This window comes from Ixodes scapularis, unplaced genomic scaffold, assembly GCF_016920785.2.
Source record: "Ixodes scapularis isolate PalLabHiFi unplaced genomic scaffold, ASM1692078v2 PGA_scaffold5__190_contigs__length_132052651, whole genome shotgun sequence".
Lineage (NCBI taxonomy): Eukaryota > Metazoa > Arthropoda > Arachnida > Ixodida > Ixodidae > Ixodes > Ixodes scapularis.
In genome coordinates this window covers 63,467,780-63,485,962 of record NW_024609880.1, presented here as the reverse complement: position 1 = coordinate 63,485,962, position 18,183 = coordinate 63,467,780, and the positions used below count along the sequence as shown (strand labels likewise).

General features: G+C 47.7%; 1 protein-coding gene across 1 annotated transcript in view; it reads right to left on the bottom strand.

Moving 5' to 3' along the window:
* Positions 1-1,173: 1,173 nt before the first annotated feature.
* LOC121838082 overlaps positions 1,174-18,183 on the bottom strand; it is a 41,487-nt gene continuing 24,477 nt past the window's right edge. Inside the window, exons 3-5 of the mRNA XM_042294132.1 lie at positions 11,102-11,497; positions 4,567-4,933; positions 1,174-3,433 (exon numbers count right to left, since the gene is read on the bottom strand). Coding sequence (XP_042150066.1) covers positions 3,215-3,433; positions 4,567-4,933; positions 11,102-11,497 — 982 coding nt within the window. The 3' untranslated portion in view covers positions 1,174-3,214. The remainder of the gene's footprint in view (positions 3,434-4,566; positions 4,934-11,101; positions 11,498-18,183) is intronic.

The window sequence follows — 18,183 nt, the reverse complement described above, 5'->3', positions numbered from 1 at the left end:
GACCGAGACGTCGAGACGCTGGGGAAATTCCAGAGGGCGCCTCCGTCGCAAACCGGAAGTTAGAGGTGGGGTAAGAAGGGTTTTTAGAGGAGAAGGAAAAAGAATGCGCCACTTTTCCCAGATACAGGGACTTTAAGCTAAATACGACAACAGCGCCACTCTTTATCTTTTGTCTTTATTGTGGTCACCTTGAGCTTTTAGAAGACATGTTTTTGCGTAAGAACAACGGAGAAAACTCTTTTTGTGGTAACTTTTATTAGAGTTTAGTACAAAATAAAGGGCGCGTGATGTTTTCTGAATTCTCTAGTTTGCAAGGTTTGGCGGCACAATTAATATTGTTTTTATACGACCATGTCTCAACAGTGATTTCAGGTAGCGCGTCCCGACCTAGGCGCATCCTAACTTCGGTAGTAATTCGCGACGCGTCCGCTTGGGAGACGGGGGTGGCACCCCTGAAACCCCATCCACCGTATCTGTTTCGGCGCCAAAATGGCCGATTAAAGCCAAAATAGAAATCGCGTGCAGTTCCTCGAGTGACCACTGCGAAAGAAATGGCGGCGTTGGGATCGCCCTTAGCTCGTTTCTCGAGTACGGATCGGTGCCACTTTTTCAGAGCAGGCTCTATGGCAGTTTCCCAACTGAGTGGTTTTAGTAACGTTGGGCTAAGGCGAAACGACTTTATGTCAGTGTTGCCTGCGTCCTCCAAGTAGCTAACATGTTTGCAAAATATGGCATTTTTATGAAACTAAATACCATGTACGTTTTACTACACCATCGAAAAACAGGCGGAGAGCCGCGCTGAGCAGGCTTCCAGTACGAGAGAGTGGCAGACAATTTCAGGCTGATATGGGGCGCGAGAGTCGCACCAGCGCATCAGCATCAGCAACATGGCGGCGGCTTAGGAGTGTTTTTTGGAAAGTAGTTGGACTGCATAAAATAACCCTACGATGTTGCCTTCGCCTGGCGTTGCCTTCACCTGCATTGCAGCCTTCCTATACTCTGTATCACCTTGTGTTGTACCGCAGGAAAGGCTACGAGCGCGAGCTCCTTGCTCTAGGGCGCATCTCGGCGGCACAAGCTCACGTGCACCAAGGGCAGCTGCCAACGCTATGAGCTCGCGTTTCTAGCCTTCGCTGCGGTACAACATAAGGTGAAACGAAGTATGGTGCTTGCCCTTTCTCCCCTCGCCTGTTGCCTTCGTATACACTGCACGCAACTGGTGACACGGAGTATAATGAGATCGCCGTCCGCTGCGTTCCTCATAAACCCGATTCTGCCTATGACGGTTTGATTTACAAACAACTGCACATTTCCAGGTGACTTCTGTATAAGTTCTGAAGACAGGTAATCCAGAAAACTCGGGGATACACCAAACGAAGGAGTGCGCGTCGTTGAAAATCACACGCGCAATTTATCTTGCCTTTGTGCTCAGCTGAATTATTGATTTTTTTTTTCTCTCGTCACTGTTCGCTATAGGAATATTTAGCCGGAAATTCCAATATACGCAGAGGTTATCTCAGTGATTTAGATGACAATCTTCATCGTAGAATTGTTCGTCATAAACACCGGAATCCAGGAGCCCAGTTATACACAGCTGTGGCAGATCTGCTCGCAATTTTTTCACTCGCTCAATTAAGAAAAGTGGTCAATTAAAATATTACATAATAAAAAAACAAGACATTATACGATAAAGAATAATAGTTTATGTTAAAACGCGGGCATTTGCGGGCAAATGCTGGAAACACAATACTTGCGTTTGGTGGAAGCTCCAATAAATCCCAAAAGTCCTCGCTTCCCGCCAAATAGTGAATTTCTTTTGTCACGACTGTCCAAAACCCCCGTGCGCTCCAAATCAAGAGTTATCCTCTGGTCTAAATCCTTCCAGCACAGACTGCATGCAAGCAACACCTCACGAGGCAACAAGGCAGTAGTGATGAATTCTTTTCATCGCCAGTTTTCATCGTAGGTGGCGTTGAAAATTCAGCACTATGACCTTGTCATCTAGGAGGCCCCTGGTACAGGTATGGTGCCTGGAACGCGTATCCGGCTGGTGTGTTTACCGCGTCCAAAAACGGTGCTCTCTGGATTTCCACCCGATGACGTCATAGAAGTGTCACGGTGTCGCCGGCCGCGATCCTGGCGGCGTCACAGCAAGCGATGGTGGATGTGGCAGACGCCTGTTCTGCTGCAGGTCGCTTTCCAGCTTGACAGCCCACCGAAGCTTCGGCAGTCAGGAGTTGGAACCCCGCGACGACAGCGAAACTCGCGTCCGGTTGTGCTCTTCGACAGCACTTCTACGACCAACCGCCAGGTTCGCGACAATCGACAACGTGACACTTCGTTTCTTTTTTTTTTTTTTTTTTGACGTCATTTGTCTCCATTTCGGGACAACTTTTGATGCGTGAGCGGGATAAGACGCCAAAAACTCAAGTTGGAGACGCGTTCCAGGCACCATAATGCAAGTGCGTTTGAGAAGCAGCGGCTCTGCTAGACTCGCCAAATAGAAATTTGGAGCCGAAAGTTCGCGAAATGCCTCAATCGGACTTCGGCGAAAAAAAAAAAAAGAGTATAATCGGCGTGTTTCGTAAACTTCGGCTGCGACCTTGTGTTTAATGATTTTAGCGCCCCTGAATAAGAGAGCCACAACACTGAATTTTTTTCGGCGTCGCCTAAAAGAAAGCTAGCGCGGGACAGAGGCTGCGCACGAGTGCTTCGTCAGCCTTCGGCTGGAACTCGTGTTTCTACGCTGACGCAGTACTCGTGTCCAACCTGTCTTTAGATGATGCCGAAAGTTTGAATTCCATGGCCCCCTCTATACTCACAAAGCCTGGCAGTTCGACGGCGGCGCTATAGAGTACCCGGTCGCAGATTTGGAGCGCGAGGAGCTGGTAGCACAGAGCATCAAAGAACCATTTCTCGGGGAACCTAAACGTCAGCGCACAGCTTTTGCAGCGGCGAAGACCCGAAACACACTTGTTCACTCAGGAGAAGTGTGTTTCGGCGTCTCGCCGCAGCGGGGCGCCCTTCATCCGGCTCTCCTCTTATCCGTCGTCTGCCGCTCCACCTTTCCCATTTCGGCGGCCTCTTGTCGCGGCGATCTGCCAGGCTTTGTCAATATATAGGAGGCTATGGTTCAGCACTGTGGCTTTGCTATCTACATCGGGCGTTGGTTCCTATAGTCTGGAAAGACAGACGGGGTCTTCAAAGCGGTTCGTCATCGCCGGCCGCCCAGCAGACTCAGGGGAGTGGGCCTCGGTTGCTGCCTATTCAGCCAAAATTGCCAGACGGGCGAACTGTACAGCTTCGGCCCCAACTTGCGCATGTGACTGTCCAACTCGGTGTTCTCGACTTCCGTCGATGTGGCCCTTGTGTTCACGACCAGGTCGTAACGATGTAGGCACGCCTCTTCGGGGTCGAACAAGTGGCGCTGCGCCTAAAACGGGAGTTCAGAATGGATTAGTATAGAGTGAAGCCACATTAACTCCCGACACTTTCTTATACATGTGCTCATTTACGGGCACTTCGAAACTGCGCTAGCGTTAAAAAAAGAACGCCATTACACATATATATCTGGCAAACATATCGTCCGAAGGTTCGAGAAGCTTCCTGATTATCCTACATCGGTGTAATGAACGCAGAACGAAATATATGTCGCTCCCCCAACCCGGGGCTCCGCAAAATCGCTGCTCCGCAAGCGCGTTAAACTTTTCTTTTTTTTTTTGGTTGCAAAGGGGGAAGGGGGGGGGGGGGGGGCGGTTTATCGAGTAGGGGGCAGAAATAAACCATTTGCCCCCTAAAGTTAAGCAACTCAAGATATCTGCATGATAACAAACCAGCTACAATTCAACAAAATGCCACGTACGACACTTCAACAAAACAAAAGCAAAAAGGAAAAGTAAACAACAGCACACTCATACGGTAGAAGATAGTACTAATAAACGTCAGCAAATTTTAGTCGTGTTACAACTAAAAGCAAAGTAAAAGCCAAGATCTAGAACAGAATCTTATATACGTACCTCCGACACCATGTGATCAACAGCAACACCTTCAGATGAAGTTACAATAAAAACATATTTCTTTGAAATTTGCCATATACAGTGACTATGTTCTTGGTGCATCGATCAACATAAAAAAAGGCGATTTCACTACTAACCAGAAACCTTCTGCAATCATTTTTAAGACTAGAAGACATTTTATTAAAGCCAGTGTACGAATTCATTTAATTTACAGTTTTAGTTGATTGAAAAGTTGGCGTTTGTCAGCCATAGTTGGTTCATGTGGCCGCCATCCTTCGCATCGGCTTTTTAATCGGGTATGCACACAGGCTGTCTGCTGGTGTGGTTTAAAGTCTATATGTATGCATCCATTGTAAAAGTTTGAAGTAGTATACTTGCAGTATATTATTTCGGACTTTCAACGGATGTCACCCCTTCCCCGCCGTTGAGTAGTTGGTGGCGAAAAGAAAAAAAAAAAAGCGATACTCATAGTTCCGCCATATTTAGTTACTTTAGCCAACGAGGCGCCCCCTGTCCACTGCCCTGGGGCCATACGGATTTAGCGACTCACATCGTGCAGGCTGAAGGCGACTCGGGAGCCGGCCTCCATGACCAGACGCGCCTTGACGAGGACTCTGGACGTAAGTCCTGGAGGCTCGACCAGAGAGCTCCGCAGCACGTTGGTCTGCGTGATCAACTCGGTCGCCGACGGACGCTGTCCGTAGAACGGGTAGCTGAGGAAAGTCAGGGCGGTCGCCTTTGGCGCCGTGGCCACCAAATCCTGAAGGGTGGCCACTCGGCGAAGGGACACGAACTCGTTCAGGGAGGCCGTCAGCACGTACTCGGTCGACGTCGGCACGTAGCGCAAGATGCAGTCGTTGATGAACGCACCGTCTGCCACCTCTGAAATTCTGGACGTGGGCAGGCCTCTCCAGATTCTGGAAAAAACAAGACAAACTCGTTGTTTCTTCAAAAGAAGCGCGTCTTGCCGTAAAAGCTGCCTGCAATGCGCGTGCGCAGAAACGAACTTTTCGAAGAGCGACGCAATTGCGCATGCTTTGTTGGACAACCACACGTCACCGCCGCGGCATGATCTCAGAAATATGAGTTGGTGACGTCATAGACAAAAGTTGCGATGATTACGTCCTGTGCATGCTTTGGTGACGTAAAAAACGAATTGACGTCACAAACATGAGTTGATGTACCGCGGCCGGAGGTAAAGGAAAAGGAGATGGTCCAGGCTGGGGTCCCAACCTCCCTGACGCTGCCATATGACATTCATGTAGGCAAACAGTGTTTTTTTTTTCAGTTTTATTTGGCATTTTTACGCTAAATTAAAACAAGTTAAAATAGGTTTGACTTATGTCATTCTTCAAATTATAGTTTAAAAAATTAAACTTCTCTTGATCATTCTAATAAACCCGGTGAACACAGGATATGCGTCGTGCGGGCATTATGCGCGCGTTATGAATTGTTATGCTTGATTACGAGGAGCTATCGGTAGCCCGATGCGTTGCACGCACGACACATTTGCTCTCCTGATGTATCAAAATGTCAGAGAGAAATTTATATTTATTCAGAACCCATGACGTCATGATATCCTGTAGGGAGCAACGGATGAACATTCGGGCGCCTGCTTTGAGCAACGTTGGTCACTCAAGCTACTGCATGGGTTTCTGAATCATATAGACTTCGCTTGCGTTCCCAATGCCCCTTCCTCGTAACTTCCTCGTAACTCAAAAAAAAAAAAAAAAAAAAAAAAGCGTCGGGCTGCTTTTTGCACATGTCCGGGACTTTATTCCCGCCGCGTCGCTTGGGAAATCTCGCTAATTGCGATTAATCATACCGATTTATATATAAGCACGACTAGTTACGACTAAGTATGTCTTCTATATGCTTTGTATGTCAATGCACGGAATTGCTGGATATGTATGTTTTATAATTGGTCTGTATGTGACGCGTTACACTATAGGGCGTAACGTTTTTCGTATGAAATCCACCCCTTTTCAACGTATGCTTTGTTAATAAAACAAAATGCAAAATGATAGGAATGATCATTTTACAATGTAGAAAGGAAGGGTGACTTGTTGACTGCGTTCTATATTGGCATGTATTTCACAGTCTGATGGGGAAGGAGCTGAGGAGGGACTAAAGGAAAAGAATCAACATCTGCGAGGAACGTATTTGTTAAAAACGTGCAAAATTCAAATCGCAATTCTTAAAAAAATCAGTTTTTTTTTTACGAATTTTTGTTAGTGGTTGATTTGTTTTGTTTCTGCTTAGCATCTCCACAGAACTGCAAGCCGTTCACAGAGTTGTGTCTATAGGGTGCCTCATTGTTCCTCTTGGGGTGACTTTGTTGTTGCCGTTTCAGTTGCTTTAAATAGACCGATTGCACCAGCCAGTCCGGCTATACACTACATCTGCCGCAATGCGTTCAGGAAACTTCAGTCTTTTTGCACTTGCAACCACCTCACGGGAGCCCGGCGCGTGCAGAGCATGAGACGGCACGAGCCATCTCGTGCACTGCCTCCTGCCTCCTGAGAACTAAATTTATGGCGGCATTACGCATGCGCCGAACGTCTGGTGTGATTAAAGTCGCTGAATTCTGAGAAAGTAGCACCAAGGTCCCCGTATGAGCAGTTTCTCCTTGACCTCTCCGTTCTTATCAGGGGCGTAGCCAAGGGGATGGCTTATGGGGCTCCCACCCCCCCCCCCCCCCCCCCCCCCGGAAAGATTTCCTGGCTACGCCACTGATATCCAGCCAATCTAAAATTCGCAGTTGACAGATAGCATTATTCGCCTCACTAGCTCGTTGCTCGCCCTCTCGCGGCGGAAACGGGAGGCGCTCTAGTGAGGGTCCCCGGTTCTCCGGCTCAGCGGGCACGGCGGAACTGCTCGCGACCATGGCACGCCAGCAATCATTGCTGAATACAAACAACACTCTTCACTGACCCAATTTAGTGCTGGAGGCGGTATGTGATCGTACCTTACTTGAGAGTTTCAGTATTGTGCATAGAAACAAACGCAAGTGCTGTTCGTCTGCATTAGAGTTGCCTGCTCCGCACTGCGTGCACAGGCGCGTTATTGCTATGCGCCAATCCGAGACGGCAATTTTGGGCTTTGTGCGCTCGCACTGTAGAACACGCAACGCTAACGCTAACACGATGTGCTTGCACTCGCTCGTATAAGCAATGTAAAACTCACTAGTGTTTCACCGGTTTTCCAGCGCCAATGAAACGTACTGCAATGAGGAGACCTGTAAGCGAGTGTGCGCTCCTTCAACCTTGAAAGGCTGAGTTTGACAAAACGGCGGCGCGCAGAATGAAAGCAAATAAATGTTTTCAGTCATTTTGGAAATATATATAAAAAAACAAATCCTTTTTTTTTTTTTTTTTTGTAATTTGGGGCGTTTAGTTCGGAAGGATTGGCGGCGAATTTTGAAGTTCAAAAGTCGCGACTTTGATATCACTATATGCTTTACCCACAATTAATGTAATTTTACGTGGATTTCTCATACTAGATGGGATGTTTTAGTTAGTTTTATACTAGTTTTTTTTCCACCCTGGTGAAGGAGGAAGACCCGCGAAGCACGGTGGGAATGAAGTAATGTAGGCACGTAGCCAGGATTTTGTTTCGGGAGAGGGGGGGGGGAGGGGGGGGGCGCCCATGATAAAACGCTGTATGAGGGGGAGGGGGGAGAGGAGACCCCAGCAAAATGGAAGATTTTTTTTTTTTTGGGGGGGGGGGGGAAGGGGCGGGCGCCATGGGCCATCTCCCTGGCTACGTGCTTGAAGTAATGGCCAACCATAAGTCGGCAAGCCAGAGTGGAAAGACTGGAAAAGTTGCCGCCATCTATGAGAGACGGCGGCAATTAGACAACCGGAAAGATAGTTGTCTGGTTGCCACCGTCGCTCATAGATGGCGGTGGCTGTCCAGAGTTTTGTGTCATCATTTGTTTGCTGGCGTACATAGGGTGACCACCTTTTTGCTAGCGAAATGCGGGACACGCTGACCCGGGGGGGGGGGGGGGGGGGGTTGTTTGTAAGAGGAGAATGGTATTACACTTCGACTGCGGCAACTGCATAAAATAAGTTAGTGCGCAGTCGAGCTGTTGGAAGTTTACCATGCTGCTTTTTAACCCAAGACTGGAGCAAAAGGAGGAAACATTGTCTTTCCTCCTTCTGCTCCAGTTTCAAGTTAATAAGCAACATGAAAAAAAAAAACTATTTGATGTAATTTATCAACACACGCCACAAAATGTGACTCTGCTAGCACATTTAACACCCTGTTGTGTCCAAAAGCCTATTATATAGAAGCTTAAATAATATTCACTCCCAAGAATATATTTTAAGTTTAAATGCCACATATTTTAATAAATGTGTACAAGTTGAAAAGATAAACTCGACTGCAGCAGAACTCAATGCATGAAAAGTAAAGAAGATGCAGTAAATCTTGTACGGCTTCTTGTTTTCTGTCGATTCTTATTTTTACGGGGGATCGGTGGGCTAGCGCACTCCAGCTCGGAGCACGTGGAGCGAAAGCTCGCGCTGCAGAACCCAGGCAGCCTGGGTTCAGTCCCCACCCCTGCACATTTCGAACTGAATGAGCATCGTATCGGCGTGCGGTCGTGTATCACTACTGCGTGGTGCACGTTAAAGACCTCAGGCTAGCAGCCGTACTGCACTGGCTGAATTGCTTATCTACAGTGGGTCACAATGGTCGCCATGTTCTGGCAGACTAAACTCCTGCTGTATAAACAACTGACGACTAATTTGTTTTGTCTCATTTTAACCAACATGCTCCCACACGAATTTCAACCTTATGTTGTTTTTGTTCGTTGTGAAGTGAAGCATTTTTTGCCTTGTGTAATCGTCTTCACAAAAAAAAAAAAATAAAGAAAGCATTTTTCCACAGCAACACTTTCGCTTTGACACAGCATGGGTTGAAAATAATTACAATAATTTATTTTTCAACTTTTGTCGAGCAATCTTTTCTTGCAATATTTTGCCACTAAAGAGAGGGTGCACAGCGGTGGATGCGAGTCAGGTCTCCTACAAGAACGACGGTCGCTTCCCGCAATGCATGGATAGAAAACGGTGTATTATTGCGATTCACACGTTTACCAGCGACCACCACGCTTCCCCATGCCCCGTTGTTCGGCAGCTGAGTGAGTTGCGTAGTGAATTTGGGACAGTTTAAAATGCGGGACATTTTGAAGATTTGGGAATTTCTCGCGGGACGCGGGACACGAGCCCTCAATGCGGGACAGTCCCGCGAGTCGCGGGACGGGTGGTCACCCTAGGCGTACACGATCCTGGGGAAACTGTCTCTTAACAGATCGGCTGTAAAATGCTGCATTTAGCACCAGTGATGATGATTTGACAGCCTTGGATTGTCATAGTTCTTCGCGCGTTTGAAATGAGATCATAAGCAACAAATTATATTAGAGTTTGAAAAACTTTTAATAAAATATCTTAAATGTATTATTCTTGATACAAATTGCCGTAATCTAAATCCCAATAAACACCACAATCACACAAATATGCCACTTAACCAAAAGGTGTCATTTTGTTTTCTTTTAGCATATGAAAAACTGACATCTCCAGAAACACTGGATGTAATATACGTATGAAGTCCAATGCGTCACGTGTTGCCATAAAGACACACTTCTGTTGTCGAACTCGGATTCAATTTTAAGGTTTTTGGCGTTTTTTTTTTTTTTTTAATTATAGGATTTGTGGACATATAAGCTCATCACAGGTGACAATATTTTATAAAAGTTGGATTTATTTTGTTATTCTTGTGCTGGGAATAATATTAAAGCAATTAATCACTTAAATGCCCCAAAACCGATTAAAGGGCAGCAATTTAGAAAAGGCAGCAAGAACACACAAATATCAACGCTGATTTAAAACAAAAAAACAAAAAAAAAAGATTCTGTTATCTCTGAGGTACGTGTATGGAAGTTAAAGATACACTGAATACTCCATCATATATTTATGTTCCTGGATTGTCACGAAATAAAGTTTCCGCGAACAATTTTGTTAGGGCAATAACTACGCTGCGAGGCACATCTTGAGTTAGGAGAGAAACCGAAATTAACACCCGCATCGAGAAATTAAATCCAAAATAGAAGTTAATTTCGTTATTTTTTCCTGAATTAAAAAGGGCCTCCCGGCGCAAACATTACGCTAAACACCATTTTTGCTTTCAGGATACAAAGGTGACCTTCGCGCATAACACCCTAGCGTCCTCGTATAAGCGGGAACAATTTTTGTCTCGGTGAAGCAAGCACACAAGACAGGGATCTCCGACCCTCACTACACTCGCCATTTTGAAAAACTAAAGGCGCCACCTAAAAACAGTTGGAGTCGCGAATAGAGACGTTTATTGTAACGGATATTTTTCTATCCACACACCGGCGAAAAAAGCGTACGTCTTCGTACCGGCACCACATGCGGTTTCGGTGCTTGGGGGCATTGACAAATAATTTTCTTCTCTTGGAATACGCAAGGAGACAATATTGTAACACATTCGTGAAGATGGGCATGCTTGTTGGGTTGATTGTATACGCAGTGCCAAAGACGTTTATAGTGGCGAGGAACGCCTTCAGTACAATATGATGCTCGATTGCGATCTTGATGCGACTGGTTTAGAACGACCTTCTCGAAGCTTCGGAGATATGAAGGGGCCGAAATGGCGATTGCCATGGCAAAGGACACGGATCAGCCAATCACCTTGCGAGGGTTTGGTCGTCTGTATGTTAGTATATGTTTTTGCGCGCTAGCTACCCGGCAGGGAAGGCAATGGCGCTGCTTTCCTAGGATTCAGTGACTTAGGTGAGATCAATTTACTGAAGCACCAGAGTACATTGTCTAAACCAGTCTTATGATCCTTCGACTAGCGTCCCATCTGTACAAGCCCATCACGCATGCGCCCCACGGTAACTTCAACGAAAGCTTGCAATCGAACGTGCTGATACACACGAGTAGATACATTCGAAAGTGGCCGGAACAGAAAACTTCCCGAATCAATACGAAAGTGAAATTTTAACTCTTTGGTCGCGGAAAGTTGGTCCAGCGGGTAAGTGACCGACCACCTACCTAAAGGAGATGTTGAGGTGGAGACGGTTCTTCAAGTCCAGCAAGAAGTCGAGCACTTCGGGCGTGGCCGCGTACACGTAGAAGTAGAACTGTCGGACTCCCAGGACGCCGTAGTAAGCCACAAACTCGGCGACGGCTCGGACGTCGCTCCAGGTCGCGCCTGAGGGCGGCACGCAGAGTCCGACAGAGAAAGGCACTTTGCGCACGTTCCAGCGCAGGCGACGCAGGGTGAAATAGACGACCGGGTCGCTGTTGTAGTAGACAAGCGACGTCAGGTCGGGCAGCGGCTCGATGCCTTGTAAGGGACAGGTCACCAGGACGGACTCCATGTTCTCGTTGCCGAGTTCGCCCAGAACGTTCCAGGAGGCTTGAGAGGTCTCCAGTGTAGTCTTGTTCCTGCGCAGCATTCGGGAATGTGCAAATCACCAATAAAAACGTCATGCATGTCAGCTGGTTTGATCTCCAGGCGCGGAGGCGTTGTTCCTGCGTAACTTCACACTAAAAAGTCGACACGGAACAAAAGCCCAAGTTGAGTGGCTGTTTCCAGGCAGCTCTGGATCCTGAGCAAATGTAAGTGAAGTTACATCATGCGTAGAAGTCAGAATTTTTATGAAAGTCGTAACTCGCTATAACGTTCTGAGTCGATTTTTTTGCACATTAAACTATATATATATATACATATATATATATATATTTGACGAAAACATTAAGTGCGAGAGATGAAGTTGAGGGTGAGCTGGTTTGTTGCAATCGATGTTCTTTTGCAAGTAATGTGATAGATATGTTGTCGCTAGAGCTAATGATCAAAGCAGGGACTCTGATTTTTTATCTGACTTTAGTCTAGCCCAGGGGTGGCCAAACCGCGGCTCGCGAGCCGCATGCGGCTCTTTGCTGGTCCAAGTGCGGCTCGCGGATCCCTCGTAAAGGGACCCCCCCCCCCCCCCCCCTCTTCGCCCCTTTCCGCTTTTTCCCAGGAAAAAAAAAAAAAGATTTCAGAATAAAGCACACTGCAGCTTGCAGTTTGGCAGCCTTTCCCATACGTACAGTCGTACAGCCTTGTGCCCCCATACCTACAGTCAGACTCTGAACAAAATTCAAGTTTGAACCCCCCCCCCCCCCCCCCCCCCCGCGGCTCTTGGAAGTTCCATGGTTTTGTTTGCAGCTCTTAGGCCAGCCAGCCTGGCCACCCCTGGTCTAGCCAATAAGAAGGACGAACAGCACCCCACTTTAAAGGGGCGATGCAGCAATTTTTCTACTTTGCGCAAATACCGCTTAGAAGTTAGGACGAATCCCTGACGTTAATGACCTTTGAAGCACCCGTTCGTTTTTTCACCACACGCCATCGAAGTCGCAGAAAAAAATTAAAGAAAGACGAGCAGCGTTCATTCCCTCAACTCGCAGCCGGAACAAGCGGCCACGTGATCTGCAGCCGATTATATGCCGCCAATGATGATCATAGACACGCGCTGGGGTTGGCAAGGCACAGGTCAAGCGCCGAATTCCAGACATTGTTAGGGTTCGGCTACTGTCGTCATTGCAGCGATTGGACATACCCTTATGTTTCTCGAGCTATCCATTATCACGAGCCCAAATCGAGCGCCTACACAATTCTCGGGTCCAATCTACGAGCCGCATTTAAATATCGCCACTGGGCGGTACTGCCACCGCCCAGCTACATCATCAAGTTTTGCGAAGGAGAGATTGAGTGAAAACGCTCGCTTTTGTGTTTGAAATTACAGCGCAACAAAGGAATTTCTTGGCCAGTGGCGTTGCGTGCGAGTATCCTTGAGTCCCACTAGTGCCAGTAAGCTCATGTAAAGTGAAAAAAAAAAAAATCACATTCCAATTGAATACCGTTGCACTCCCTCTTTAATGCTCATGCAAAGACAAAAGGCGCGAACTCTTTTCGCGACTGAGATCGCATTGCTGCTGGAGCGTGGGTCTAACGGCACCTTCCTCGGTGTTTCATTTGCTCGAAGGAAAACAAACGGTTGGTGTTCTGAGTGCATCGTGGTGCAGCATGCACCCATCGACTTCCATAAGTGCTTTACCGAACGCCTAAAGGGGCGTGCTCAGTGGCGTACCAACTCGTTTTGGAGAGTGTGTGTGTGTGTGGGGGGGGGGGGGGGGCAATCCAGACCCCCCCCCCCCCTCCTCAGTGCCGGGGGGGGGGGGGGGGGGGGGGCGGTGCCCTTGGTATCTCTTGTGTGCCGCCGGCCAGTGTTTGCCCTGCCCAGTGGCGGCTGTTTCAAAGGGCAAAACACATGCCTTCCCCCCCCCCCCCCCCCAACTCTGAGAACTGGGTGGGTGGAGGGGGAAGGGGCCAAGCGCCCTCTTGCCCCTCCCCTCCGGTTGGTACGGCCATGGGCGTGCTGCTTACCAGTGCGGAGCGCAAGTCCGTCCGCATCTGGTGCGGAGGTTGCAGTGACGTCAAAACGTGGAGTTCTGTTTGGCTCCGATTAGAAGGATAGTGGGTTGACCTCGAGGCAGCTAGCATCGAGGTATACCCACTACCCTTTCAAACGGAGCAAATCGGAGCTCGGAGCGCATTAATTTAGATAGTGTCATAAAACAGACAACGAAATAACGGCGAGCGGCTCCTTTACTGAACACCTTTCTTTCCGAGTCAGGGCCGGGCTTCGAACGAGTATGAAATACCTTGCTTCCCAGAAGGCGCTAAGGGAACACTAAGATGTGTTGCATGCACAGATACTTGGTTGGGTCAGCCTGCCCGTGACTAGCGGCACGGCCTTTGACTTCGCATTGCAACTGTGGATGCAACCGACAGATCGAGAACCCATCCAAAATGTGACCCAATGATCGCTCACCAGCAAATCAGATGGCCGCCGCCAGCCTCCCTATCTTGCAGTGTCATGCCCTTTCGAAAGGCGAGGCGTTCCTTATCGACTGACCGCGCGCCCGCGCTACACTTTGTTGTTTTTATGAAGTACGGAAGGGAGCCGGGCGGGCGGGCGAGACTGGCGAATTATCCGGCCTTGGTTCCGCGCTTTGGCCGTCGGACGCCAGGACAGTTGCCGCCAAGATGCGCTTGAATAACAAGCCGAAACCAGAGTTCACCGTCAAGATTATATAATTAAAAAAAAAAAAAAAAAAAACATAATAAAATTCTTGGGATGCTTTATACTTGTCTAAAATGGGTTGATATAGAGGTTATTGATGATGCACAGTAAGTTTCTAATTGAAACTATGGCCTTAAAATAAACAAATAAAAGTTACTTTCTAAAAAAAATTATGTTTACAGCAAAGCTGTTTATAGCTAGGGTCCTGTGGATTTTTGATGTGCGTCAACAAAAACTCAGGTCCCAAAGTTGAGGCAAAATCGCTTCATTCTATGCAAGAGCTTATACGTCTCATCACTTAAATATGTATTTTCAGTAGATTAGTTATCAGAAGGCACCATTTTCAAGATCAGTACACTCTCAGGCAGATAATAAAGGTCCCTCAAAGAATAGCCGCGGTGCAACCCGCGTCGGCCATGTTTACGCTCGCACCGCCCTCTCTTTGTCGTCGTTCCAAGCGCTTGCGTGCCTAGTTTCCTTTCCTTCCGCTCTCCCCATCAAGACAATAAATGTGTTTGTACCTTTGTTCAAAATTCTGTGTCACGCCTGTGCCGTATCCTAAACGGCTTCGCTGGTAATCCACCTTTTTTAAACTTTTTTTTTCTTTTAAATAGGCTCTTGGGCAGACACCAATACGGCATCAACCTTTTTCTGTACGATGCGTAGTTTTTGCAGGAGTGATTGGGCCTGCGTTTTCTGAAAGACCCTGCATATATTTATCCCGGCCAATCAGGAGGTTATGCTGGCACGTCTTCAAAGTGGATTACAAAGCACAAGTGAAAACGCGCCGGTAACTTCCAGTTCCTCTTTAACGCGCCAACTAATAGTTTATAAAGCAATGCGCGTTCGGAAGCAGAAATTGCGGGCATTGCGCATGTGCAGAAACCCCGTTTTTTAGAAGCGCGAACATCTGCGCATGCTCACCGTAGAGTGCCTGGATTTAAGAGAGTTTCCAAGCGCTCGATCGGGGTAACGTGGTTTATGGGCCGCGTTTGCAAACACAACACTAGCAGCGTTCGATTTACCTACACCTCCTGCCCCCGCGCAGAAAAGTGTAGGGCGGTGTACTTCCGGTCGTATCTAAATACACATATTGGAAGTACAGGGTGTCACAAAAGAAAATTTACACGGTCTTTTTTACCGCAAAAATAAACTAGGCATCGCCGAACGCCCATTCTCCGCCCAAAGGTAGAGCTAGAGGTCACAACCAGATGCCAAAATTTCAGCCCGATCCGATAACTTAATCAAAAGTTATAAGTGGTTTTCTGAAAATTTCAATGGGAAAATGGAGGCCATTTTCGCCCGTTTTCGGTTTCTTGTGCCATAGAGCCCCATGTATTTGAAAACTCCGTCGGCCGTCATTTTCCCATTGAAATTTTTAGAAAATCACTTATAACTTTTGATTAAGTTATCGGATCGGGCTGAAACTCTGGCATCTGGTTGTGACCTTTAGCGCTAGCTTTGGGCGGAGAATGAGCGTTCGGCGATGCCTAGTTTATTTTTGTGGTAAGAAAGACCGTGTAAATTTTCCTTTGTGACACCCTGTACACTGCCATAGACTATTCTGCACTGGAGCAGGAGGTGTAAGTAAATCGAATGCAGCTCCGTTTCACTATGGTGCCTGGATCGCGACTCCGACTGGTGTGTTTAGCGTCCTATGCTGTCCATACATCAAAAGTGGTCCCGAAGTGGCAACAAATGACGTCACCGAAGCCGGAGTGTCATGCCGTAGCCATTCGCGATCCTGGCGGTTGGCCGCAGAAATGCTGGCGAAAAGCCCGACTGAACGCGAGTGTCGCTGTCGTCACGGCGTCCCAACTGTTTACTGCCGTAGCTTCCGTGGACTGTCGAAGTAAAGAGCGACCTGCAGCAGAACAGGCGTCTTCGACATACACCACATCTGCTGGGACGCCGCCAGGGTCGCGACCGGCGACAGCATGACACTATGACGTCATCAGGCTGAAATCGAGGGACCACTTTTTTGCACACTGTAAACACAGCAGTCGGAGACGCGTTCCAGGCACCATAGTTTCACTAACTCCGACCGCACCTACCTAGAGCGGAAGGCCGGGAATCTCCGCGCGTGACGTCACGCTAGTCGGCCTAGGCGAAGCCTAAAGGCGCCGCGGAGCAGCGCTCAAGGGTAGCAATTACTCCAGTTTTTCAGCACAAACGCGTGTTTATTGACTCGCGCTTTAGATATTTCGAGCAAAACGATAGTCACTGCGCATGCTAGAATATCCACATCAATTTTTTGTTAACGTGGCCAGTTTTCATTTTTTAGATTTGTTGTTTGTTTTTAAAACATTGTCGTTAAGCTCGCGGGAAAAGTTTTTTAGTATAACGTTTGTAGAGCCCCACAACACATGCTCAGCACAACCTCACTCGTGTGTCCTTGTTCACACACATCGAAGTCCGAGCAATCCTCGTCGACCAGCAAGTCCAGTGTGAGGTCCGTGACCAGCTGGCGTTGGTTACTCATCGTTAAGAAGTCCACCCGCTTCGACATTTCCTCCACAACAACGCAAATGTGTGCGACGGCATTGACTGCGGTCATTGCTGGGCACAGAAAACCTCCTCTGTCAATGACTTCGACGAGATGGTACTCATGGCCGGTGGCAGCTGCGATCGTGCGGTCTATTGTCAGGGAATTTTCCCAGTTCTCGCACTTCAGCTTCTTCACCGTCGCGTACAGCGCACATCCGGCCACATAGGCTAGAACGGGGATGATGTCTTTTATTTTTGAAAGGGCATCTTATGCTACTACTATGTTGTAGCTAGAACGCGGCGCGTCTCGTCGTTTTTGCATTTCCTCCCATTTCTCATTTCTCTGTGTTCCAGAAGCTTTGCCAATCGGTCCAAGTGTGTTTTGCAACCGCAGCTTGTTTTCCCCTTCATAAAGCTTTCGTATTGGCATATGGTCTTGGGTACCTGCCAGCCGCCGGTACCTTCCAAAGCGGTCATCTAAACGGTATGTCTAAAATTTTTCGAGGAGGACGTAGGACAGGTTGAGTTCCTCGAAGCAGTATACCTGCACATTTCGAGAAGCGTGTAAGTTGACTGGTGTAGTGCGGTATGAGTTTTCTCGGTGAATCGATATTTTTTTTCGTATTTTGTCGCCATTCATCTAACCAGTCTGAAATGTTGTAGAGAAAATCCATCTTCTCGTCGTCTGGAGCCGGGCGCACAGGTTCTTGGAACCGATCTTTCAGCCTGCTTCCTTTGTCGGGTGTCTTGACATTCACGACTTTCCACCATGTTACTATAATCTCAATGAAAGTGGCGATCTCCTTAAAAAACTTCAGGTTGTGTTTCTCTTTAATGGCACGAAGGGCACTGAGAAGAGAGCTGCCAAATATCTGGAGAGCAAGTTTCACGTTCTGCTTCTCAATGCTCGACGGGCAAAGGGCTTTCCTTGACGCTTTGTATTCATAGCGCAGCAGTTGGTCGTATTCCAAGTCTTAGGCGGCTTTGATGGTTTTGAATGACGCACACAGCATGCGCCGCTGGCCTTCCGTGTCACCTGAAGCTCGGGGAACCAGAAGCACTAATCGTCTTGCTTCTGCCAGTTATTGCGTATGCATTTGATTATGTGTACAGTGTCGATCACAAAAACAGCGACCTGTTGGTATCAGGCGGATATAGGTAGGAAAATTCTTTTGAACGACGTGCTGTTGTACCAGGCGTGTCGTTGCTGTCCATTGAGCTCTTAAAGGAGCTGTGCAACGATATTCAGTTGGAATGTTTTTCACTTTACACGAGCTTACTGGCACTAGTGGGAGTCAAGGATGCTCGCACGCACCCCCGCTGGCCAAGAAACTCGTTTGTCGCGGTGTAATTTCAAGGACAAAAGCTATCATTTTCATTCAATCTCTCCTTTGCAAAATTTCATGACGTAACGTGGGGATCGCAGTACACCCATATGACGATATTTGAATGCTGTTCAAAGATTGAACCCGAGCATTGCGTGGGCACTTGATTTGGGCTCGTGATAATTACTAG